A 26,913-nucleotide genomic window follows, 5' to 3' on the forward strand; every position below is an offset into this window, starting at 1 on the left:
TGGGAGGGACGGTATTGGGGGGAAGCCATTGTAATCCATAAGTCGTACTTTGGAAATTTATATTCATTAAATAAAAGTTAAAAAAAAAAAGAAAACCTAATCTGGCCAGCTAATGGCCATGGCCTTTCCTACCACTTTGCTGGTAAATAGTTGAATCTAAGTGATGTGTTAAAGACCTAGATACCCTTACTTATTCAGCCAGCACTTTTGTACATTTTTAATATGCAATCCAACTCTTTTGATTGACTCTTCGTGGGACTAATGAACACAATAATCCAATACAACACACAGACTAAGCACAACCTAAAATGGAAGTTGAACAACAAAGGTAGAAAATGTTCTGTGTTCTATTCAGGCTTCTTCAACTGTTCTTTCTAAATCCCAGATCAGGACTTCCTACCTGAGGACCAGAATGGGTTTGAAGGAACTGGCAAAATCCTTGAAATTGTATGCAAACTTTAACAATTCCAGATGGATTTCTTTCTAAGGACAGTCTATAGTTTCCATCACATTATAACACGACATGATAATTGCCATATTTTACTAAGTTCTTACTGTGTGCCAGACATTTCATAGGTGAGAAAAGAGAGGCTCAAAGGGATTAAATAAATTACCTGAGATCACCAATCAAATAAACAGTGGAGCCGGTGTTTGGACAAAGATTTTTCTGGTTGCATATCCCATATTCTTTTTTTTTAACTTTTATTTAATGAATGTAAACTTCCAAAGTACGACTTATGGATTACAATGGCTTCCCCCCCCATACCGTCCCTCCCACCCACAACCCTCCCCTTTCCCACTCCCTCTCCCCTTCTATTCACATGCAGATTCATTTTCGATTATCTTAATATACAGAAGATCAGCTTAGTATACATTAAGTAAGGATTTCAACAGTTTGCTCCCACACAGAAACATAAAGTGAAAAATAATAGATAATTTTAGATGATTTTTAAAATGATGATGAAATCAGATCAGACCTATTGTCATGTTTAATCCCAGTGAGAGTCAGGTTGCATATCCCATATTCTTTTCACCTCCACACCACACAGAACTATTTCAAAGGAATCTGTGATTGGTGTTGGTAACCCATCTGGGGAAATGAGGCTGCCATTGTTGCTGACCTCACTACAGAAGGAGCTGTAATACCTTGGCATTTGCCCTGCTTCTGACTTGGGTGTATGACATCTAGGAAAAGGGAGAAATATATGAATATGTATGAGTGACTACATCAGGTTTTTGTTGTTCATAGAAGGATTATGACCTTTACAAATAAATTTTAATGAGCACATTTCTAGGTTACAAATCTCAATAAATCTATTTAAGCATGAATTAGGACAAGGCTTTTGGGGGAACATTTACTGCAAAATATGACCCATACCTGGGTTTAATAAACAAATATTCTCTATAGTTGGAGATGTCTCAGGAATACTTAGACAGCACAGTGATAAATGATAACAGTTGTTGTTCATTAGAAATTTAGTTTTGGAGTTATCTTTAAGAACCCTTTCCTTATTATTTCTTTGTGAACAAAATGGATTTAAACAATGCAAAGTATATGAACTATAAAGTAAAAGCTACCCCTTCCATTGTTCTCCCCATAGAGGTATCTAGTTTTTTTTTTTTTTTTTTTTTTTTTTTTGACAGGCAGAGTGGACAGTGAGAGAGAGAGATAGAGAGAAAGATCTTCCTTTGCCGTTGGTTCACCCTCCAATGGCCGCCGCAGCCGGTGCTGCGGCTGGTGCACTGCGCTGATCCGATGGCAGGAGCCAGGTACTTATCTTGGTCTCCCATGGGGTGCAGGGCCCAAGCACTTGGCCCATCCTCCACTGCACTCCCTGGCCACAGCAGAGAGCTGGCCTGGAAGAGGGGCAACCGGGACAGAATCCAGCGCCCCGACTGGGACTAGAACCTAGTGTGCCGGCGCCGTGAGGCGGAGGATTAGCCTAATGAGCCACAGCGCCGGCCATAAAGTTTTTTTTCCAATGAGCTTATGATAAGTGTGTGTGTGCGCGTGTGTGTGTGTGTGGATGAGTATAGTCCAGAAAATCAAGAATAATATTTAGAAACATACATATTGTTCTAAAACTTGATCTAATTTAACTTAATATTCTCATGGGCACATAAGCCCTTTTAGATTTGGTTTTAAGGCTACCTGTATTCCTTTGTATAGATGTAACATAATTTATTTATCTAACCCAGCATTGATGAACATTTAAGTTCCTTCCAATTTTTGCAGTTATAAATAATGTTACAATAAATTTCTTCAGGCATGTATGGGTTTGCAATTTCATAGGAGACATCTCTAATAGTAGAATTTATTATTAATTTAATTGCACATCAAAATTGATTTTTCTCTTTAAATAAAATTAATAGTGAAAATTTTAAAATATAAATATATCTAAATCTAAAGGAATACTATCGTTTTCGTTTAATACCTTACCCCAAGCATTTTTTCACAAAAGTAATGACTGTGAACAACTTCTTATGTATCCTTGGAAAAACTATGTAACTAGTGCTTAGATTTAAATATTCTTTTATTTTATTTTCATAATTGAAATAATTATATGTATTGCTTTCTGCATTTTTTAAAAAAAACCATGTTAGATTTATTTATTTATTTGAAAGGCAGAGTTACAGAGAGAGAGTGAGAGACAGAGAGACAGAGAGACAGAGACAGAGAGAGAGAGAGAGATCTGCTGGTTTACTCCCAAATGGCCACAATATTTCAGGATTGGGCCAGGCCAAAGCCAAGAGCCAGAAACTTTGCCCGGGTCTCCCACATGGGTGGCAGGGCCCAAGCACTTGGGCCATCCTCCACTGTTGCTTTCCCAAGTTCATTAGCAGGGAGCTGGATCAGATGTGGAGCAGCCTGTATGGGATGCCGGCGCTACAGGTAGTGGCTTTACCCACTATACCACAGTGCCAACCCCTTTCATATATTTTTAAAATTTATTAATGTATTTTAGAGGTATTTGAATGTCATAAAATGTAGATCAACCTGATTATTTTGGAAGGGAACTGAATAAGGGTATTCTGTCATTTATTCAACAAACTCCATTGAAGGACTTTTAAGTTATTTTCAGTTTGAGCTGTGACAGAAGTCTAGTGAATCTCAAAAGTAATGAATGGTGACAGAAATGTCTTGAATCAATCATTAAGGACTAAGTTTCCTCTGTAGGTATGGTGAGCATAATTTTCAGCAAAGGACTTGTTCTGATTTGTGAATGTATGAAGATTAAGAGTCTTCCAAAGACATGTAGATTAAAACTAGTTATACTCTTAAAATTAGTGGCATTATTTAAAAAAATTATTAGAGAGAGAAAGATAATCTTCTATTTGCTTGTCAGCTTTCCAAATGCCCATAACAGCTGTAGCTGGACTAGTCTCAAGATACAAGCTCTGAACTCCATACAGATTTCCCACATGGGTAGCAGGTCTCCAAATACTTGAGTCATCATTTGCTGCTTCCAGGATTACACATTAGTAGGAATCTGGAATTAGAGAAAGAGCCAGAACTTGAACCTACGTATTCTGATATGGAATGAAGGCATCCCCAATGGCATCTTAGCAATTGTGCCAAATGCCCACCCTCACTTAGTTATATGTTTGAGAAATCTCCTTTATTAAAAAGAAAGAAATCACATGATTTGAGCACGTCCTGGGAAATCTAACCTGTATCAAAACATAGGGTTCTTGTATCCATGGATCATTGATTTGCTGAGGAATATTAATTGATCTAAAGCTCCAGCTGCTATGAATTACTCCATGAACTGGCCATTCTGAAATTATTCAAACAGTACTTTATGTACTTTATGTACTTTCTAAAGGCTTTTGTTAGGTCCCCTTATTAATCCCCTCTATCCAATTATCAGCCGTGATAGAAAAGATTCCATGGTGATGGACTCTACTAGCTAAAATGCAATTTGGTCTTGCCCTTGTACATCAATTTTCTGTGCTATCCTCGTTTTTCATCACGAAAGATAAGCATGAGCTGTTTGTAGTTTGCTCAAAGCCTCCTTATTTGTATTCTCCTGCACAGGGTGACATTATCCTATAGACTCTGAGGTGGAAGCTCTAGCCTCTCTCTCTTGATCACAAGGTTCATTTTTCATGTCCTTTTCTGGAAACTGAATGCAGACACCATTTTGAAAAAAATTTTCATCTCATCAACTTAAAGATACTCATTACATATTTTTTTCTACTCTACAGACAGATCTGTTTGTGTCAGTTTCTGGTCACCATCATCTCTCAGAAACCTAATCAACTCACTGAATTATATTTTCAGAGGTCATGATTGAAAAGAAAAGCTAGATGCAAGATGTGGACTAGAACAACACACAGATTTAATGTGAGGAGATATACCCAAAATCACAACCAGAATGTGGTACCTTAGTAAATGTTCTACTTAATATTCTGTTGGCAGGTACATCTACAACAAAATGCTTCATAAATATTCAGTTACTCTATACTTCTGTTCTCTAGCTCTCAATGATTACAACAATACAAGTTTGTCTAGGATGAAAGAGGAAATGGCAATTAAATTCATACCCCCCTGATTTAACATGGATTATCCCCCACTTTACTATACAAGAACAACAAGGCTCATGTAAACCACCTGTAAAAGTGATCACTTGTTCACAAATGGGAGAGAGTGAATGTGAACATGCTTACAAGCCCTCCAAAGATGGAGGCTGATCACATGGCTTCTGCTATTCTTCCAGTACGAATGGGCACTTGATTAATGCTCAGCTCCCTGTACAGTATGGACTTTGATACTTGCTATTTTTAACTGAGTTTTAATTGAAATAATTAGTTTCATATGCAGTTGGAAATCCCTTGTACACTTCGTACAATTTCACTCAATAGTAAGGTTTTGTATAACTGTAGTACAAGAGTACTTCAAAAAGTTCATGAAAAATGGAATTAAAAGATAAGTGTATTTTGGAAAAAAAATCTTTGAAATCTAAGCATAGTTTCTCAAAATACACATTTCCATGAACTTTTTGAATTACCATCTTATATCAACCAAAATATTGACATGGATACAACCCATCGATTGTATTCAGATTTCTTCAGTTTCACTTTATTCATTTGTGCAAATTAAGTTCTATACAATTTTGTCACTTGTGTTTGTGTATCTATTACTATGGTCAAGATACAGAACCGTTTTAATATCACAAATATCTCTTGCATGGCCATTTTATAACCACATTCACCTCCTTCCTGTACTTTCCCTTTGCCCTGCTCCATTCTTTACATACTGCTTTTAACCACTAATCTGTACTCCATTTCTAAGGTTTCCTCATTTCAGAAAAGTACAAAAATGCAATCACACAGGATGTACCTTTTGGGATTTTTTTCTTTGTGTATCAATAGTTTGTTCTTTTTTATTGCTGAGTCCATGGTATTCACCTGTTGAAAGATATCTGCACTGGCTCCTATTTTTAGTTATTATCTAAAAACACTGTTATAAACATTTGTGTACAGGTTTTTGTGTGAACATATGTTTTCATTTCTCTGGGGTAAATACTCAGAATGGTAGTACAATGCCTACATGTGGCAATTGCAGGCTTGCTTTTCTAAGAAACAGCCAGACTGTTATTCCAAATGGCTGTATTAGTTTATATTTCTACAAGGAATGAGTAGCCCAGTTTCTCTGAATGACTGCCAGCATTTTATGTTGACACTATTTTTTATTTCAGTTATTCTCATGTGTAGTGATATTTCATCATGGTTTTAATTTGCATTTCCCTGGGGACTGATGATGTTAAACATCTTTTCCTGCTTATTTGCCATCTGTGTACCTTTATCACTGAAATGTCTGCTCACTTTTGTTTTGCCCCTTGAAAAAATCAAATTGTTTTGAGTTTTGAAATTCTTTATATATTACAGTCTTTTGATGGATATGTCTTTTTTTTTTTTTTGACAGGCAGAGTGGACAGTGAGAGAGAGAGACAGAGAGAAAGGTCTTCCCTTTGCCGTTGGTTCACCCTCCAATGGCCGCCGCGGCCTGCGCGCTGCGGCCGGCACACTGCGCTGATCCGATGGCAGGAGCCAGGAGCCAGGTGCTTTTCCTGGTCTCCCATGGGGTGCAGGGCCCAAGCACCTGGGCCATCCTCCATTGCACTCCCTGGCCACAGCAGAGAGCTGGCCTGGAAGAGGGGCAACCGGGACAGAATCCGGCGCCCCGACCGGGACTAGAACCCGGTGTGCCGGCGCCGCTAGGCGGAGGATTAGCCTAGTGAGCCACGGCGCCGGCCTGATGGATATGTCTTTTGCAAATATTTTCATCTAATGTGTAGATTGTTTTGGTACCATCTTATACTTTATTTTTTCACATTAATTTTATATTAATACAAAATGATCAGATTCATTTTTATTCATAGATGCATTTCTAAGAATATAATGATATTCCTTTCCTTGTTATCTCCCCCTGACTCTGACCATCCCTTTGTTTTCTCTCTCTCTTTCTCTTTCTTCATTTCTTTATTTCTTTCTTAGTTTTTGAGATAACATATTTTAAGTTTACATTAAAGTCAAGGGCTTAATAACCCACTAAGTAAAGAGCTCAATAAGTAAAATATAGAAAGTTCCTGGTTTAGTAGGAATATAGACAAGGGCTATAAACAATAATCAAATGAACAGATGAGCATTTCACCCATATACAGTAAATAGCACAGATAATTAAAACTATAGTAGTATAATATTCTTAACCATTGGTTTGATAAATATATAAAACAAAATTTGACAAAAGCATATTTGTACCAGTACTGATACACACAGGCATTTTTTTCTTTTTTTGATTTTATTTTTGACTTTTTTTCTTTTTGAATTTTAGCTCTCACATATAAGGAACAACACATGGCATTTGTCTTTTTGTGTCCAGCTTATTTCACTTCACATTATGTCCTCCAGTTGTATCCATTTGAAGCAAATAGTAGAATTTCATTCTCTTTTATAGCTGAATAATATTCCACTGTGCATGTAGATACACACACATAAATATAAAACACATTTTCTTTATCCATTAATTTGATGAGGGACATCTTTGTTGATTCCAAATCTGGACTATTGTGAACAGTGCTGCTATAAACATATTCGTGCAAGTCTCTCTTTGATACAACGTGTTCATGTCTTTTGGGTATATACCCAGTAGCAGGATTGTTGGATCACATGGCAAGTTTATTTCTAGTTACTCAATAAATTGCCACACTTTTCCACAGTGGCTGCAGTAATTTACGTTTTTCACATCCTAGCCAGTATTTGTTACTCTTTGTCTTATGGATTTTAGCCATTCTGACAGTAGTGAAGTGATATCTCATTATGGTTTTGATTTGCATTTTCCAGATGGGTAGTGATCCTGAGCATTTTTTATATGTGTGTAGGCCATTTGTAATTTTTGTTTTGAGAATTGTATATTGAAGTCCTTTGCCCGTTTAGGAAACATTCAGCAAAGTGAAGAGGCAACTGAAAGAATGGGAGAAAATATATGCAAACTGTGAAACTGGTAAAGGATTAATATTCAGAATCTATGAAAAGCTCAAGAAACTCAACAACAACAAAACAAATAATCCAGTTAAGAAATGGGTGTGAAGTATCACTATGTTCCTAAATCTGTATATATTAAATACATGAAACTTATATATCTTTTTTTTTCCTTTTTTTTTTTTGGACAGGCAGAGTGGACAGTGAGAGAGAGAGACAGAGAGAAAGGTCTTCCTTTGCCGTTGGTTCACCCTCCAATGGCCGCCGCGGCCAGCGCACTGAGCTGATCTGAAGCCAGGAGCCAGGTACTTCTCCTGGTCTCCCATGGGGTGCAGGGCCCAAGCACTTGGGCCATCCTCCACTGCACTCCCTGGCCACAGCAGAGAGCTGGCCTGGAAGAGGGGCAACCGGGACAGAATCCAGCGCCCCGAACGGGACTAGAACCCGGTGTGCCAGCGCCGCAAGGCGGAGGATTAGCCTAGTGAGCCACGGCGCCGGCCCGAAACTTATATATCTTAAACAAAATTTTAAAAAAGAAAATTAGGCAAAAGACTTGAGCAGGCATTTTTCAAAAGAAGAAATTCAAATGGCCAACAGACACATGAAAAAATGCTCAGGATTACTAGCTTCCAGGGAAGTGCAAATCAAAAGCACAATGAGGTTTCACCTAACCCCAGTTAGAATGGTTCTCCTACAGAAATCAACACACTATAAGTGCTGTTGAGAATGTGGGGGCAAGGGTACTCTAATCCACTGTTGGTGGGAATGTAAACTGGTGCAGCCACTGTGGAAGACAGTATGGAGCTTCCTCAGAATGACCAGCAGTCCCACTCCTGGGAATTTACCCAAGGGGAATGAAATCAGCATATGAAAGAGTTACCTGATTCCTCATGTTTATTGCAACTCAATTCACAATAGCTAAGTCAACCTAGATGTCCATTAACTGATGACTGGATAAAGAAATTGTGGTATATATACAGTATGGGATGCTACTCAGCTGCAAAAAAGAATGAAATCCTGTCTTTTGCAATGAAATGGATACAACCAGAAACCATTATACTTAGTGAAATAAGCCATTCCCCAAACCACAAATAACCATATGTTTCCCCTGATCTACTAATAGAGTACCAAAAAATGTAATGTATAGCAATCTCAAGATTGACATTGTTTCTACTGTTGAGAAATAGTGTTTTTTTTTTCTTACTATTAGTTGAATTCTTAGCATATGGCTAATCTTATGAGTATAAAGTAAATTGGAAGTAGATCATTGTAAAAATTAAGAAAGGGAATAAGAGAGAAAGGAGAAAGAAGGGTGGCAGCATGGGCAGGTAGGAGAGTAAGGTGGGAAGTATAATTATGTTCCTAAATTGGTGTATATGAAATACATGAAACTTGTTTACCTTAAAAATTTTTTAGAAGTTAATTTAAAAAACAACTGTAGCATAAATAGCAACAAAATAGATTTATTTATTTGAAAGGCAGAGTTACAAACAGAGGTGGGAGGGAAAGAGAGAGAAAGAGAATGGGGGAGAGGGGGAGAGAGAGAGCGAGCACACTTCCATCTTCTGGTTCATTTTCCAAATGGCTGCATCAGCCAGGATTGGAACAGGCCTCGGCCAGGAGTCTGGAACTTCACCTGGGTCTTCCACATGGTTGCAGGGGCCCTAGCACTTGAGCTGTCTTCTGATGCTTTCTTAGGCACGTTAGCAGGGAGCTGGATCTGAAATGGAGAAGCCAGGACAAGAACCAGTGCCCATATGGGATGCTGATGTCACAGCAACTTAAACCACTATGTCTCAACGCTGGTCCCAGTTTGCCCATTTCCTAGCTGGATTGGTTGTTTCTTTGTTGTTGAATTTTTCGAGTTGTTGATATATTCTGAATAGTAATTCTTTGTCAGATAGGTAGCTTGCAAATATTTTCCCCATTCTGTTGGATGTTTTTTCACTCTACTGATTCTATCCTTTGCTCCACAGAAGCTTCTGAGTTTGATATAGTCCCATTTATTTAGTCTTCATTTATCTAGTCTGTGCCTTGAGGCTTTTATCCCAGAAGTCATCCCTTACATCAATGTCTTGAAGTGTTTCCCTTACATTTTATTTTTTTTAAGATTTATTTATTTATTTGAAAGAGTTACACAGAGAGGAGAGGGAGAGAGAGGGAGGGGGAGAGGTAGAGGGAGAGGGAGAGGGAGAGGCAGAGGGAAGGAGAGAGGGAGAGGGAGAGGGAGAATGAGAGGCAGAGGGAAGGAGAGAGAGAGAGAGAGAGAAGGAGAGAGAGAGAGAGAGAGAGAGAGAGAGAGAGAGAGACAGGGAAGGAGAGAGAGAGAGAAAAAGAGAAAGAGAGAGAGAGAGAGAGGTCTTCCATTCACTGGTTCACTCCTCAATTGGCTGCAATGGCCGGAGCTGTGCCGATCCAAAGCCAGGAACCAGGAGCTTCCTCCCAATCACCCACGCGGGTGCAGGGGCCTAAGAACTTGGGCCATCTTCTACTGCTTTCCCAGGCCATAGCAGAGAGCTGGATAGGAAGTGGAGCAGCTGGGACTTGAACTGGTGCCCACATGGGATGCCAGTGCTTTAGGCCAGGGCATTAACCCACTGCGCCACAGCACAGGTCCCTCCCTTACATTTTCTTCCAGCAACTTCATAGTCTTAGGTCTTAAATTTAGGTCTTTGATCCATCTTTAGTTGATTTTTGTATATGGTGAGAGTTAGGGATGATATTTTGTTCTTCTACACATGTACCTCCAGTTTTCCTGCAGCATTTATTGAAGAGATTATTCTTACTCCAATGCATGGTCTGGGCACTTTTGTCAAAAACCAATTGGCTGGGCCGGCGCCATGGCTCAATAGGCTAATCCTCCTCCTGCGGCGCCAGCACACCAGGTTCTAGTCCCGGTCAGGGCGCCGGATTCTGTCCAGGTTGCTCCTCTACCAGTCCATCTCTCTGCTGTGGCCGGGAGTGTAGTGGAGGATGGCCCAAGTGCTTGGGCCCTGCACCCGCATGGGAGACCAGGAGAAGCACCTGGCTCCTGCCTTCGGATCAGCGCAGTGCGCTGGCCGCAGAGCACCAGCAGCAGCGGCCATTGAGGGGGTGAACCTACTGGAAAAGGAAGACCTTTCTCTCTGTCTCTCTCTCTCTCACTGTCCACTCTGCCTGTCAAAAAAAATCATTTGGCTGTATGTACGTGAATTAATTTCTGGGTTCTTTATTCTGTTCCATAGATCATCTATGATCTAGGTTCACTTGTTTTTGTCTGTGAATGTCCAATTGCTTCAGTACTATTTATTGAAAAGGCTGTTCTTCCTTTATTGGATTGATTTTGTATTTTTGTCAAATCACTTGAGCATATTTGTGCAGGTCTATTTCTGAGTTTTCTTTCTGTTTCATTCATCTATGTGTTTATCCCTTTGCTGATACCACACTGTCCTGATTTCATAGCTGTACAGTAAGACTTAATTTTGGGTAGGATGATTCCTCTCATGTTATTCTTTGTAAATAGGCCTAGTTATTCTATGCCTTCTGCATTTCTGTGAGAATTTTAGACTAATCCTGTCCATGTCTACACAAAACCTCTCTAAAATTTTGATAGGAATTGCATGATACTTGTATATCAATTTGGGGAGTACTGATGACATCTTTATTATGTTGAATTTTCCAGTCTATGAACAAAGTATGCCTCCCCTCCTTTTTTAAGAGAAGTTTCAACTTTTTTTCTTTAGTATTTTGTGATTTTTCAGCATACATATGTTTTATTAGGTGTATTCTAAACTTTTTATTTTTACGGGAGCAATTATCAATGAACTGTGCCTCTTATTCCATCTTCTACATGTTCTTTTAAAACATTTAAAAATTTTTTTCAGACAGAAAATTTTACATATTTTGGAATATGATGTGATGTTTCCATACAGCTATACATTGTGTAATCTCCAATCAGGGTAAACACACCTATCTCCTCAAACACTTTTCACTTTTATGATGAAAACATTAAAATCTTTTCTTCCAGTTTTTTGAAGAATAATATACATTACTACATTAGTAATTATATTAGTAAGTATTATATTAGTAACTCTGCTGTGTAATGGAACACTGGAACATCTTGCACCTATTAAACTGTAACTTGGTACCCATTAAGTAACCTTCCCCAATCTCCCCCTCAATCCTACTTTCTCCAGCCTCTGGTAGTCACCTTTATAGTAAATATGAGTAAAATCATATAGTACTTATCTTTCTGTGCTTGGCTTATTTTGGTTAACATGATGACATATACTTCCATCCATGTTGTTGTGAATGACGATATTACTTCCTACTTTATGGCCTAATAGTATCCCATTGTGTATATGTATCACATTTTCTTCATCCTTTTCCACACTGATGGTAATTTTGGTTGATTCCATACTTTGGCTACTGTGAATAGTGTCGCAATGAACATTGGAGTGCAGAGATCTCTTTCATATGCCAATTTAATTTCCTTTGAATATATACCCCAAAGTGAGATTCCTGGGTCATATGGCATATCTACTTTTAGTTCTATGTGGCTGTACTAATTTGAATTCTCACCAATAGTGTGTAAAGTTTCGCTTTTCTCTACAATCTTACCTGCATTGTTTACTTTTTGTCTTTTTGATAACAGTCATTCTAACTGGAGTTAGTTGATTTGCATTTCCCTGATGGTTGATTATATTGAGCATTTTTCCCCATTTATTTGTTGGCCATTTGTATTTCTTTTCCTGAGAAATATTTCTTCAGATGCTTTATCTATTTTAACTGTATTGTTTATATTTTAGCTGCTGAGTTTTTGAGTTTCTGATATATTCTGGAAATTACTGCTCTGTTTGACATACAGCTTACAGACACTTTCTCCCATTCTGTCACCTATCTAGTCACTCTTGATTTTTTTTTTTTTGCTGTGCAGAAGTGTCTTTGATTTAATCCCTTTTGTCTATGTTTTTGGTGTCTTATTCAAAATATTGCCTCCTGTACCAATGTTTTGAAGTGTTTCTTCATGTTTTCTTGTAGTAGTTTCAAGTCTTATATGTAGCTCTTTGATCTGTTTCAAGTTGATTTTTTGTATACAATGAGGGGATGGTGGTGTCAGCATTTAATGTATATATGGATATCTAGTTTCTCATTATCATTTATTGAAGAAAGTGTTATCCTTTCAGTGTATATTTTTGATAACTGTGTTAAGAATCAATTGCCTGTGTATGAATGGATTAATTTCTGGAATCTCTATTCTGTTCCATTATCTATGTGTCTGTTTTTGTGTCAGTACCATTCAGTTTTGATAACTATGACTCTAGGATGTCTAGAAATGAGGTATTGTGATGCCTTTAGCTTTGTTCTTTTGGATTGAGATGTCTTTGGCTATTTGGGGGCTTTTGTGCCTCCATATAACTTTTGGGATTATTTTCTACTAGTTCTGTGAAGAATATCATTGATATTTTGATGGAGATTTTGTTGAATCTATAAATTGATTTGCTAAGTATGAACACTTTAATAGTATCATTTTCTTCAATCCATGAACATGGAAGTACTTTCCAATTCTTTATGTCTTCTTCAATTCCTCTCACTAGTGATTTGATGTAGGTGAGGAGACTCTTGGGGCATTGGGAACAAATAGCTTTCTCAGACCAAGTTCCTTTCAGCCTATATCTTCTGGTAGGGGCGGGAGACTCAGTCCTGGCAAGGAAGGAATGTGATTCCTTTGTCTGCTTATTGTGAGCAGAGTATACATAAATCCTCCTTACTTGTGTTGTCAGGCTTGTCCGATGTCAGAGGAACTCCCATTTGATCTGAAAGGGGAATGAGTCTATTTGGATTGTTTTCTGTTACTCATTTGAGAATTGGAAAACATAGGATCTCAGTTGTTCTTTCATATTAGGGTAGGAGAGGCAAGATGCCTTGAACTATGTCATTCCTCTACTCCTGGGATCTAAAATCAATTTGCTATCCACCTAACATCTTTTATGATTCTTCTTTGGTTGTCTCTTACATAATTTTCAGTATCTGTAGTTGTGCTTATTGGGGAGGTGCAAAAAAAAAGTGGATTTAAGCTATCTTATTCAAGATGAAGTCTGCACTTACTTACAACATCAGTTCTTGGGCAATGGAAGCTTCTCTCTCTCTCTCTCTCTCTCTCTCTCTCTGTGTGTGTCTGTAGAAGTAGAGTGCAGCAAAAATAATGGCGATGATGTGGCTTCCATGGTAGCTATCGTACAGAATTTTCTTTTCTGAGCAGGACAGGCATAAATTCAGTGGAGATAAATGCACTATTTAGGGATTCCCCCCCCCAAATTCCCACCTCATATGGGGAAAGTAGAAAAAATTGGTGTGGCAGAAGTACAGTGAACTTCACTCATTAGAAATAATGGGAGCACAGAAAGTCTGAATTACTAAATTTAGGAAAATAAAATTACATGTAGATGAAGACAAAAAGGACACCAATAAACAAAATAAGTTATCAAAAAATTTATGTGAGGATACTTCAAAAATTCATGAAAAAGCTGAATTAAATGATGAGTGTATATTGGCACAGAATTTTTGAAATCTGTGTATAATTTCTTTGTAATATAATACACATTTCCATGAACTTTTTAAAAAGATTTATTTATTTATTTGAAAGTCAGAGTTACACAGAGAGAGGAGAGGTAGAGAGAGAGGTCTTTCGTCCGATGATTCACTCCCAGAAGGCCGCTATGGCTGGAGCTGTGCCGATCTGAAGCCAGGAGCCAGGAGCTTCTTCCAGGTCTCCCACGTGGGTGCAGGGGCCCAAGGACTTGGGCCATCTTCTACTGCTTTCCCAGGCCATAGCAGAGATCTAGATTGGAAGTGGAGCAGCCGGGACTAGAACTGGCGCCCATATGGGATGCCAATGCTTCAGGCCAGGGTGTTAATCAGCTGCGCCACAGCGCGGGCTCTTTCCATGAACTTTTTGAAGACTCCCTCATATTCACTATCAGCTTACATTACAAGCTAATTGCTTTGAGCCTGTTAGTTAACCCATTATAATTAATTGCTAGACTTAGGGTTCGAAGGCATCTTTAATTCTATAGATCATGGTTTTGAAAATCTGTTGTTTGATTGGATTGTCTTTGTTTGGGATATGAACAATTCTTAGGGGCAGGTATTTCAGAGAATGGCTGTAATTTGCTAGTTGGGCTAAGAAGTTCAGTATTCATGTTTCTGTCTAGCATTGTGATTCTCTCCTGTTAGGTTTTGTCTCAATATTTTGGGGGATTGCTGTTTTGTACAGTGTTCAGTACTTGTAGAACTTGGTTTTCAGCATCTGGATTTGTTTCCCTTTTGATTCTTTTGAGGAGATTCTCTTCATTTCTTTCTCCTGGGTTTTGGGGCTTCCATGTAAACTGAAGTCATGTATGTATGGATGGTAAATACTGAAGTATTGCCAAATACTCTTGTTTCTTCTCTAAATGTTTTGTCTATGAAAATCTCATCTTCTCAACATTGCCCTACTTTGAGCCTCATCTGTAAATGAGAAGATTGAATACAGTCTCAAAGACCTGGTTTTGTGATTTTAATGAATGAAGAGGTGAGTTTCATTAATAAAGATGCTAGAGGAAAAGTTTGACGTAGCAGAACTCTAGGAAAAAAACTTGCATCTGAAAGATCCAATGGTAAATTTGCTGAAATATACAAATCCAGACTTCAGGTTAAAATGGAACAATATAAAATAGATTATTTTCTATAAGATCTTTGGTACTTAAAATATCACCTGCTTGGCAATTTTGTTCAACTCAGTTGTTTTATTTTTCAAAATCTTTTTAAAAAAGATTTTATTTATTCATTTGTGATGTAGAGCTACAGAAAGAGAGAGGGAGAGACAAAGAGAGAGGTCATCATTCCTCAAATGGCCACAACGTCTAGAGATGAGCCAATCCAAAGCTAGGAGCCAGGAGCTTCCTCCGGGTCTTCCATGATAGTGCAGGGGACCAGACACTTGGGCCATCTTCCACTCCTTTCCCAGACCATAGTCAGAGAGTTGGGTTTGGAAGAGGAATGGCCAGGACACCAATGGATGCCCTTATGGGATTCTGTCACCCCAGGTGAAGACTTAGCCCACTATGCCACAGCGCCAGCCCCTATTTTTCAAAATCTTACTTTTTTTTGAGGTGCTCACTGTAAGTGTTAACAACTGCTACATCTATAGCTTAGCCATTTCTGATAAAAATGCTATGTCTAACTCCCATGTCTTGCCTTCTAAACGAGTTCCCCCTTACTTGTTATGTTTTATTCTAATCACACTCTTTGAATGTTGTATCAATGAAGATAACTTGGGCTTTTGTAGTATTTAGTGATTTATTGTTTTCCTAAAAAGTGAATATAACTCAATCATTAATCATTTGTAAAGGAGTAGGAAGGAACTGTGTACTCTTCTCTCAACAATTAATGCGTTTGTACAGAGTGATTCAGGCTCTGTGTTGCCTTATTCCTCAAATGTGCTGGAAGCAACACTTTAACAGAGGTTTGCTAAGCCAGTTGGCTGGGGAAAATCCATCTGCAAAAATGCAAACCAAGATTATGACAATTCTTTTACTTGTTGTGGAAAAATTTTAAAGCAGGAGTCTTGAAATAAATATTATGCTGCTGAAATACTCCAGTTTCATGATAAGGTCTAACAGACAGTAGATCTCTGATAATTTTAATACTGTTATAAAATTAAGTAAAAGGGTAGGTGTTAATGTAACTGCTTTTCCCCCTTTAAAATGTGTGCACCTTTATCAGTTTATCTGTAGAGTCATTTGCAGGTTCCTGGTCATCACTCATTCCATTTGTTTATAACAAGAAAGTTCTAAAGAACGTCTTATACACACCTAAGGATTTCTGGATAGGCAACTTTAAAGTAATGTTAATGCTCAAGACAGTGAGGCAAGTTAGTAGGTTGTCTACCACCACAGTTATTTCCGTATCATAGGCAATATGCTTTACAGGTGGATAAATCAAAATTCTAATTTCCCTAACGTAAATATGCAGGATTTCATTGTGAGTGATTTGAATCAGAGAAAGATTATGACTCAGCCTTGAATTTTACTATGCACCGTTTTCATTTTACTGCTCTGCCACCATCCCAAATTCCTCTTATTCACATCTGAACAGGGCATTTTTATTCTAAGTGAAGCTGCCTTTCCAATTTTCTTATTTCTATGAATATCACTACTATCCTCTGAATTGCCCAAAAGCAATATTTGAGTTCTCGGAAATTTCTCTGTTTTCTTTATCTCTTAAATATCATTGTTCCACAACTTGTCAATTCTTTCTTTAAAAAAACCTGTAGGATTAGGGATCTTAACATCGCCTAACACTAGCCTAAGCCTTCATTATTACATTAACTTAGAGATATGTATTCAACATCTACCATGTTCCAGGCACTGCACTAGGCACTGAGGAGAGCAATGAAAGATGAGGTCCTTGCCCATACGGTCCACTGAGGAAGACGGACATTAATAAACTCATACAAACACATGTAAAATTGTAGCTGTGACAAGTACTATGAAAAAGTGGTATGACAGGGCCGGCATTGTAGCTTAGTGGATTAAACCATTGCCTGTGATGTTGGCATGCCTTATGGGCATAAGTTTGTGTCCCAGCTGCTCCACTTCTAATCCAGCTCCCTGCTAATGGCCTCAGAAAAGCAGAGGAAGATGGTTCAAGGGCCTCTGTCACCCACGTGGGGGACCGGGGTGAAGCTCCTGGCTTTAGCTTGGCCCAGCATGGGCTATTGTGTCCATCTGGGGAGAGAACCAGAGGACGGACGATCTCTCTGTCTCTCCCTATCTCTTTGTAACTATACCTTTCAAATAAATAGAAGAATCTTTCCAAAAAGAAAAAGAGATATGAGATGCCAGTAAGAGCCTAGAATACACTATTTGATTTAGCTGCAGAGGTCAGGGAAGGTAGGCTTTTCTGAAGAAGAGACACATGAGCTGTGATCTGTAGAATGAATAAAAGTTAATCGGTTGGAGAAGGTTGGGAAGGACTGTTTTAAAGATTTATTTATGTATTTCAAAATCAGAGTTACAGAGAGAGTGAGCTTCCATCTGTACCTCAGGTGCATTAGCAGGGAGCTGGATTGGAAGTTGGGCAGCCAGGACTTAAACCGGAACCTGAAAGCTTAATCTGATAAGCCATAGTGTTGGCCCTGGGAAGGGACTTCTGAATAGAGCAAATAGCATCCTCAATGGCCTTGTTTTGGGAAAGAGAATGTCAAATATGTAAAAATGTATACATTATATACATATTATATATATAATATATATACATATGTGTATAATATGTTCAAGAAATTTTAATTCTGAGATTCCAAATAAAAAGCATTTTCAATCTATAGTGTTTAAATGAGTGATAGAAATTTAACCAAGTCAAAGTCAAGTCCAGTATATTTTGAGCACTTACTGTGTTCCAGGTGCCACTCTAATATTTTATGCACTTTAACTCATTTGAGTCTTACAGCAGTTGTGTAAAGCAGCTGTTATTGTAATCCTCATAGCACAGAGGAAGAAGTTGAAGTACAGAGGGTGAGTAACCAGTGCAAGTTTACGTAATGAGTAAGTGATGGAGCCATGGTTTAGAATTACATCTATTTGCATCCTCTCTTTCAGAAGATTTTTAATTACACAATTTAGTTTGTTTAATAGGTATAAGATTATTCAGTTACCTATTTCTTATGTAATTTTTGGTAGCTGTGTCTTTCAAGGAATTGTTCTTTTTCCAAAGCTAATCCTCTTAATTAGTGTACTACTCTCGCATATGTCTGTCTTCTAGGAGTGCCTGTATATTTTATGGAGATACTGTGTAATTGATGTCCTCCTACTACTCACTTAACCAGGTTGATATAAGAAACACAGAGATTTCAGAAAGTAGAAAATCACCCTAAGGAAAACCACAAAATCAAGTGACTTGATTATATCAGTGATACTTAACCCTCTTAAAAATGAAAAGAAGTTACAAAGCTTGTTCTTAAAGAATTGTCCCTGATTTCTAAGGCTGAATCTAAAGTAATACATGCTTTCTGATTTTTTCAGTTGTTTCTGAAAATATGACAATTCAAGAAATGAGTGCAAGTCTTTCTCAACAAGTAGAGTTGACAACTCTGTCCCAAATTACTGGACTAAAATCACCTTCCACTACAGTGATGTCTAAAAGCATGTCTGTCTTTGCAACTGATTACACAACCACATCATATTTCTATACAACATCTCCATCTCTGGAAACAATGACTGCACCTAAACTTTTTAAGACATCTATGGTAGAGACAGCTACATTGGCAGCAGAAGTTTTGTCTGCTTCAGCATACTTCACTGTACCTACCCAGAGTACCTCCAAAGGCAAGACTACCAATTCCATGAAAATAACTATACTTCTACCTTCAGAAAATGCAAGTACAACAAAAATGACTGATGCCATGGACACTGAGACCTTTCATCCAACTATGGCTACTAATTTCCCAACCACATCTGGATTTATCAATAATTCAATTATGTCCCAAACTCTAGCAATCGAATCTCAGTCAGCCATTATGAGGCCAATATCTTTATCCTTAACCATTGAGTCAATATCCATATCTACAACATCTTGGCCCAAACATAGAACCACAGATATTGGTACACTCTCCACAGCTGGACAGGAATTTCTTGCATCTGCAGCTGCTGAGGATACATCTTGGTCAATAGTAGAACAGACTTTATCTACAACTGCTCACATTGGGACTGCATCTACATTCCCATCTGAGTCTGTGCTCATCTCTACTGTTGCTCCAGTGGATTCTGTATTTCCTAGAAATCAGGCAGCATCTACATTGGCAACAGCTGATACAGAAATAGCATTTTTAGTTCATTTGGTTACACTCCCAACTAGGCCTAGTCAGATCACACCTTCCCTAAGAACAGCTAAAACAGAATCAACAACTGTAAATGAGCAGGGCATTTCTTCACCTACAGTGGAGGGTGCCATGTCTAACTCCATGTCAGAAAAGATCTCTTCTATGGCCCTTTCTTTTGTGACACCCTCCACATTCACAGGAATGCGGAGTTCACAGCCAGGTATTAATTCTGAGCCTACAAACATAGCCTTAAGTCCTGGAATCCCATTTACACCTACAATGGCTGAAACTATACTTTCTCCCACAAGCACAAGGCCAACACATACCCAGAATACCCCCACAGGTAGTGAACACATGATTACTCTGATTTCCTCTAGATCAGTTTCCACACCCAAGGCATATGAGTCAAATCTCACATCAATAACTGATGAATATGCCCATCTATTCTCCACCAATGAGACTACCTGGACTGTCAGACCAGACCAGAAATCTATGAAAACAACCAACTTACTGACATTTGTGCCTAATGAAAATTTTACATCAGCATCCCACGGAAGTACTACCAATACAGAACATTCATCCACAGCTACTAAAATTATCACCCCACCAGAAGCATCCACAGAGGGTGTGGCTTCCAGTACCATTGATACTACAACAGGCAAATATACAGTGGCTCTACCCAAATTGACATCTCCATGGTTTGCTAATTTCTCCACAGTTCCTGGAACCCCATCTGTAACTAATATGCCTGAATTTAAGCTTACTACCTTACCACTAAAATCCAGCTCTATGTCCACAGTAGTTGCAAATGAACTTTCTTTAATAACAAAAGGGACCATTGTTCCACCAATAGGCATAATATCTACCCTTGCTAATGTTAAATCAAATTTTTCTACTAAAGACAGCCCTTCTGAGACCACCCAAACAGAAACAAATGGTACAAGTACATTTGGAGATACAACAGTGCCTGTGCCCAAATCTGCAACAACAGGAAAATTCAATGTTACCATGACAAGAGAAACAGTTTCCCCTTATCTTAAGGGAAAATCAACTATATCAGCAATAACTGAGGTTTCTCCATTTTCAACAACACTGGAAGCGACAGATGAATCAGCACAAATGCTAACTGCTTCTGTCTCTGTTTTTCCTTTTCCTGTTATCGAAAAGTTGACGACCCCATCAGGCAATAAACCTGCAACTATTGAAGTGAAAGAAAGTAGGCTTTCAACGAAACTGATGAATAGCGTACCTAAGAATTCATACAATGCAACTACAGAAATTTTTAATTCCATTCATATCTATTCAACACCTTGGACTTCAGAGACACCTGAGGGGAATTCAAATCCATCTCTCAATCCTGGGAACACACAGACATTCCCTGAAGCCCTGGGTCCTTCCACCACAAGGATATTTGGGACTAGTTTTATCACTACTCCTACAGACAAGCCAGCTATGTCCTTGTCTGCTAGTATCTTACTTCCACGGTCTTCAGCCACTCATCCTCCAGCAACTCTTACACCTGTTAGCCATATGTCCTCACTGCCAGTTAATGTCTCTGCTGTCACTTCTGTGGTGGTGTCTGACAAGATGAAGGTGACCATGCCTGAGCCCTCTACACTGGCCAGGGCTTTGTCTACCTCTGTGCTCTCAGATGTCTTGACTCTGTCATCAGCTACAGAGACCAAAGCATTGGTACCACCTTTGGCTCAGACTGCTTCTACACCCAATGACACTCTGCCTACCCACAGTGACTCAATTCATACCACTACAATGACCTCTGCCAGGTTGACACCAAGAGAAGTGCCCTCTCTGGCAGAAAATCCAGTCCCCTCACTGAGAACCCCTACTCCTGTTGCAAGTAAGGCTGAGACCACCCTTCTCTCCACTTCAGTTGCCATAGTAACTCCATCCACACACTTTGTTGTCTGCTCAAAACTCCCTCCTGACAACATTTCTAGTGTGTCCTCCACTCCTGTGACTTCAACTAAGTCTGAACTGGTGGTGACTCAATTCATATCTCTGGCAGAGGAGACTTCTACCTATGCTCCAAGCTTCCCATATAGTCTCAGTGCCAGTGAAAATGTTGTTAGTCTGGCTACTGGCATCACAGAAACTTCTGCTATTGATAGGACCAAGCCACTGCCCACCTCTGCCCACAAGCCTGCTACCTCCATAGACATCCATACTTCTCAATCTTCCACACATCAGGTAGATATGCAAGTCTCCACCCAACTAGAGACTGGCCCCTCTACCTTATCTTCTGATGAAGAGCAGATGATCACCTCCCCAGGAAAAACTCCTAGAACTATGGAGGTGACAGAAATGTCCCCATCAACAAATTGTTTTATTTTCTACTCCCAGGGCATTTCAACATTGGTAATGTCAGATGCAGGATTTTCTGAGACCCCCCAGATCTCCAGCCATCAAACACATTCATCTTCAGAGATTCCACTTGGAACTCCACCTAACGGGGACTCAGTTTCATCTTCCATTCCTGGGAGCCAACAGACTATACCTATCTTGACCTCGAGTAATACCGTAGATGTTCACCTTTCAGAAATGTATGCCAGTCACAGGAAAACAGCTCTCCCTTCACAAGATCTTACAATCATCACTTTGTTGCATCCTGAAAAAGAAAGCACAAGTGCCCTTTCAACACATACTCCCAGGACTATGGAAACTGTAGTCAGCTCCACCCCTGTGACTCAGCCTATCTCATTCCATCTGGATACTTCATTTGTGGATACCACAACTTCCAGGACAACCAGAATATCAAATTCTGTGAACATCAACACAACTCTTTCACAATTCCTTTCACTTAGGACTCAGCCTGGCATGATTTCAGTTGCTCCTTCCATTTCTGAAAGCACACATACTTTTCCCAAGCCCTTGTCTCCTTCCACTACTAGAGTTTCTAATGCCAACTTTACAGTGATCACTACTGATGGGACCTCTTCAGCCCTTTCCATTCCAAATGTACCTACAACACTTCTTGGAAAGGCCTCTAAGACAACATCCAATCATATCTACCAGATGTCCTCATTGCCAGTTAATATCACTTCCCTGACCTCCAAACAGGTTTCTGGCACTACTGCCATGTTAATGACTAAGTCTTCTAAAACAACACACACAAGTTGTTTGAAAAGTTCCTCTGTAGACACTTCTGGGCCTATGTCTGAGATGCCCTCAGTGTCAGTTAATGACTCTACTTTCTCACCTACAACAGCTTTTTCTGATACTTCCTCATCAGTTGGATCATCCTCTACGTTATTGTCTTCAATTACCCTTAATACTACAATGACAATACAAACATCTGCATTGGATGTCACACCTGTGGCTTATGCTGGACCAACTTCAAAAAGCACAATGACTTCCTCTGCTTTCACTGCTTCAGAAACGACAGAGGTATCTTCCAGGATAACAGCTGAATTCCTTTCCTTTTCAAAAGAGCCAAATTTCCCCTCTGTGAAAACTATTCCAATGCCTACTGTGACTGGGATAGTGATTCCATTTGTAGACATCACTGCCTCCTCTCTACTCAGTTATAAGAACATGGAAGCTATTTCCTCAATTCTGAAGACCAAATTTTCACCACTTCAATCAACAACCCAACAATCATCACCAACAGGTGAGGCTACAACTGCAGGCATGTTACCTGGAATTGCTAAAAGCTCCCTATCCACTCTAAGCAATGGTAGAATAACAGCTCAGTGAAGTACTTATTCTGCAATGGCTGTCCTTGAAAGTGTACTTTCACCTACTCCTTCAGATAATCTTCATACTTCCTTGAACTTTCAGGTTTCCCCAGCTTCCCCATCTTTGACTAGCTTTAAGAACACTCCTGGACCCACAAAAAATATAAAAGGCACCACCTATAGTACAGGAAAGATGAATTCTTTGTTAGAAAATACTTTCACAGCTGAACTACCAAAAAGTGCTACATCTGTGAACATCCCTGTTTCATACCCTCCATGGACCCCATCCAGTGCAACTCCATCCTCTTGGGCATCATTTTCTTACTCACCTCATAGTACTGAGACCGAGTTCTCTATTACAAATACCTTTTTTCTTCTAACATCAGAAATGGTTGAACTTCCACTTCTGAGAATAATAATTACATCTAATAACACCCAGTCTCTTCCTATGACTTCGTGGAACACACTCACAACTAAAGATTTTCAGTTTCCAGTTTCCACTACTACTTATGCCCCTACAACCAACAAGGTGGAAACAGAGCCTCTACCCCTTGCTTCTGGGTCTTTGTCAACATTCACAGCCTCTCAAATGGACCCAGTATTTAGAGATGTTAGGACGGTACCATCAATTCTTACATTAGAAATTTTTCCTACCTTTGGGCTTTCTGGGGGCGCTTCATTATCAACATCTTCAAGAACTAACTCTACCACTTTGGCTGATATTAAGAACACATTTGAAAAAACAATCACATCTGGAACTCCTAGGACCACATTCTTCTCAAGTTCTCTGATGCCACTTCAAGATCTATAATCACAAAGGTCACTATACCTGTGCTGACTTGTATCTTACCTAGTTTCCCTTCAGGTCCCCCTCTGACAACTGTATCTAATGCTCCTCATGTTATAACTTCCACTACAGTGGAGGGCTCAAAATCCACATTTAGGATTTCTGACGTGATACCAGCACACCCATTCGCCAACTTTACAACATTACCCTTTGTTACTAAAAGCACATTACTCAACAAGACCACTCCTACACCTACAATGGATGATATCACCACTAGTGTCCCAATTTTTCTCCCTATTTCTACAAAAGTCACAGATGACAGTGTATGCATTTCCACATCCCCAGAGGCATTGCCCAGAACTACTGTGCGTGCTGATCATAGGACTTTGTCTCAATCTCCATTCTTTAGTAGAATGAGGATATCACCTTCTACAACTGACTACCCCCTATCTTTTGGTTCCATGCATTTGCCTAGCCTCACAATAAAATCTGCATGGAGCAGAATACCAGCTGCATCAGCATCCCATACTTCAATTTTTTCTAAGCCCACAACGGACTCCCCAGTAAATGTAACCACTGCTATATCTGCTGATACTGGATCCTCATTTCCACTCATATCCACTGGAGAGATACATAATTCTATACTGACTGTGTCTCCATTAGTTTCTTCCTCTTTTGAGACAACCTGGATGGACTCCACCCCTTCCTCTCCATCTTCAGAAGCATTGACTTCACTGATTGGCACTAAGTGCACAGGTACTGTTCCATTATGCAATGCATTTCTAACAAAATGCATGCCATGGTGTCTCCAAAGTGGCCAGTTATCTGAAAACAAAAAAAAATGAAGGTGTTTCTTATTTTCCCAGACAAGGGTACCTTGTCCAAACACAGAATTCTCTGGTCATCTTTTTTGTCATTGTTTTATTGAAGTATAATTCAAATATGCCTTTTCACTTAGCAAGATATTTCTTTTTCAAAAGTATTTATTTATTTATTTACTTACTTATGCATTCATTTGAATGACAGAGTGACAGAGAGAGGAGAGCCAGCAAATGCTCCCAACACCCAAGACTGGACCAGGCTAAAGCCAAGAACCAGAAACTCCATCCAGATTCCCCATCTGCATTACAGGAACCCAAATACTTGGGCCATTTCCCCCTTGCCTTCCCAGTTGCACTAGCAGGAAGCTGTATTGGAAGTGGAACAGCCAGGACTTGAACTGGCACTCTAATATAGGGTGTCAGTGTCACAAGTGGCAGCTTAACCTGCTGTACCACAGTGTCCACCCCCTTGGTATGAAATTTCTTGGCCTCCTTTCCACCCATTTTGTTCTTGGTGTTCTGACTATAATGCTGCCATATGAACATGGACTAGTAACTCATGCCTTGCCATATGGCCTTAGGGTTGATCATGTTGACCACATACCAGAGAAGACCAGAAGTTATCCTGTCCTGCTATTTGAACTCCTCATTTGCAGGTGTCAGTCTTCTCCAATCCTCACCTCAAGCTGGCTAAGAATGCCTATTCTGGCCAGGGAGTGTTTGCCTTCCACAGTATTCAAAGTTTCAATGTTCCTTCAACTTTCAGCATTCCAAAACAGAAATTTAGTAAGATATACAAAAGGAGAGAAATAAGAAGAGAAAAACCTGAAACAAAATGTAAGACATAGGAAGAAAAAAATAGCTATTTTTTCAAGACAAATGATCTTATGACACGTTGTTCAGCTTAGCCATGAATGGACTAGAAATCTGTTGGATAACAACAAAAACGGAAAATTTGGGAGATTTGTAGAGTGCCTATCAGCTGTAGAAATCATGTAACTTCCCAAATAACTAAAGCAAAAATGAGATGGTAAAATCCTATTTTTTTCTTAGATATGGAGCCAAAATTGCTGGTTCTTGACTTAGAGTTAAGTCAAACAAAATTTAGGAATAAGATGTCATTATTTGGTTTGCTTTAAAACAGAGAGAGCCTTTGATCAAATTTACAGTAGTCGACTTTCTTGAATGAAGTGAATTAAATTAACCTTTTATTTTTAATTACAGTTTCCTTCTACAATGTTGAAATGAACTTCTCTATCTTTGATGAAGAGCCAAAGATCCTTATTACCAGTCTTATTCATGAATTTGCAGAAGACTGGGTAAAATAATATCTTGAATATTTATGATATAAATAAATATGTGTGAATATGTATATTTGTGACAAATATTGAGTCAATTAAAACAAGGCCTTCTCTTTTTTGTACCAGTAACCCATTTCATGGCTAATTTGTCTTAAATTTGCTGCAAATCTATCTGTTCTATACTTAATACCGTGGGAGATGTATGCAATCTCTTCCACACAGCCAATGTGGAATGATTTTATGAAATGTTCTTATTTGTGAAGATCTACACATTTTCCTCCACTGACACAAATTCTGAGTCTTTGCCAAAGTTTCCTATTTGAGGAAAGGAAATAGCAATGATAACAATGTCAATATGGTATCACATTTAAATATTTTTTTCTGAATTTTATTTTTTCTCTATTCAACACAATGAATGTTTTATTCATCCTTATGTTTTTTCTGATAGTAAAATTAATACATGTTCTGCAACAAATTAGACAATGGCATCTAAAACACAAAGTAAATGTCCTCTCTGATACTGCTCCTTGCATTAATTCCTCTTAATAGTTCAAGGTACATTCTCTTAGATTTTTCTGTACTTGTTATAACATTGATACATATGTGTTCTTTCACAAAAATAGTTAGAACCATACAAATTCTGCTGCTCTTCAATTTGCTTTATTCCCACACCTAGCCATGTATCTTTGAGCATATTCATGTTGCTAAATATAAAGCTACTTCATACACTTTAAGAGATGCCTAGTATTTCACTATCTGGCTGTAATATAGTGCATTTTTTTAAAATACAAATATCCTTTGCTGAACCTTTGGTTGTTTCTATTTCTCCCCTATTTATAAAGAATGCTGAAAATAATGCTCTTGCAATAAATTTTGGGGTTATCGAATATTTCTATAGGATAAATTCCTAGAACTGGAATTAGTAGATCAAAGGATATGAACATTTTTAATAACCATCATTAAATGGTCTCCCAGATAGTTGATA

The 26,913-nt window shown here is 38.7% G+C and overlaps 1 protein-coding gene across 1 annotated transcript in view; it reads left to right on the top strand.

The window, feature by feature from the left end:
* Positions 1 to 26,913, top strand: part of ADGRG4 (adhesion G protein-coupled receptor G4) — a 149,454-nt gene that overhangs the window by 58,743 nt on the left and 63,798 nt on the right. Inside the window, 3 exon segments of the mRNA XM_089323950.1 lie at positions 18,528 to 23,798; positions 23,801 to 24,562; positions 25,852 to 25,946. Of these exon segments, the coding sequence (XP_089180076.1) occupies positions 18,528 to 23,798; positions 23,801 to 24,562; positions 25,852 to 25,946 (6,128 nt within the window).

The sequence above is a fragment of the Oryctolagus cuniculus genome, chromosome X, assembly GCF_051225735.1.
Source record: "Oryctolagus cuniculus isolate XC-2025 breed Fujian yellow rabbit chromosome X, ASM5122573v1, whole genome shotgun sequence".
In the NCBI taxonomy this organism is placed as follows: domain Eukaryota; kingdom Metazoa; phylum Chordata; class Mammalia; order Lagomorpha; family Leporidae; genus Oryctolagus; species Oryctolagus cuniculus.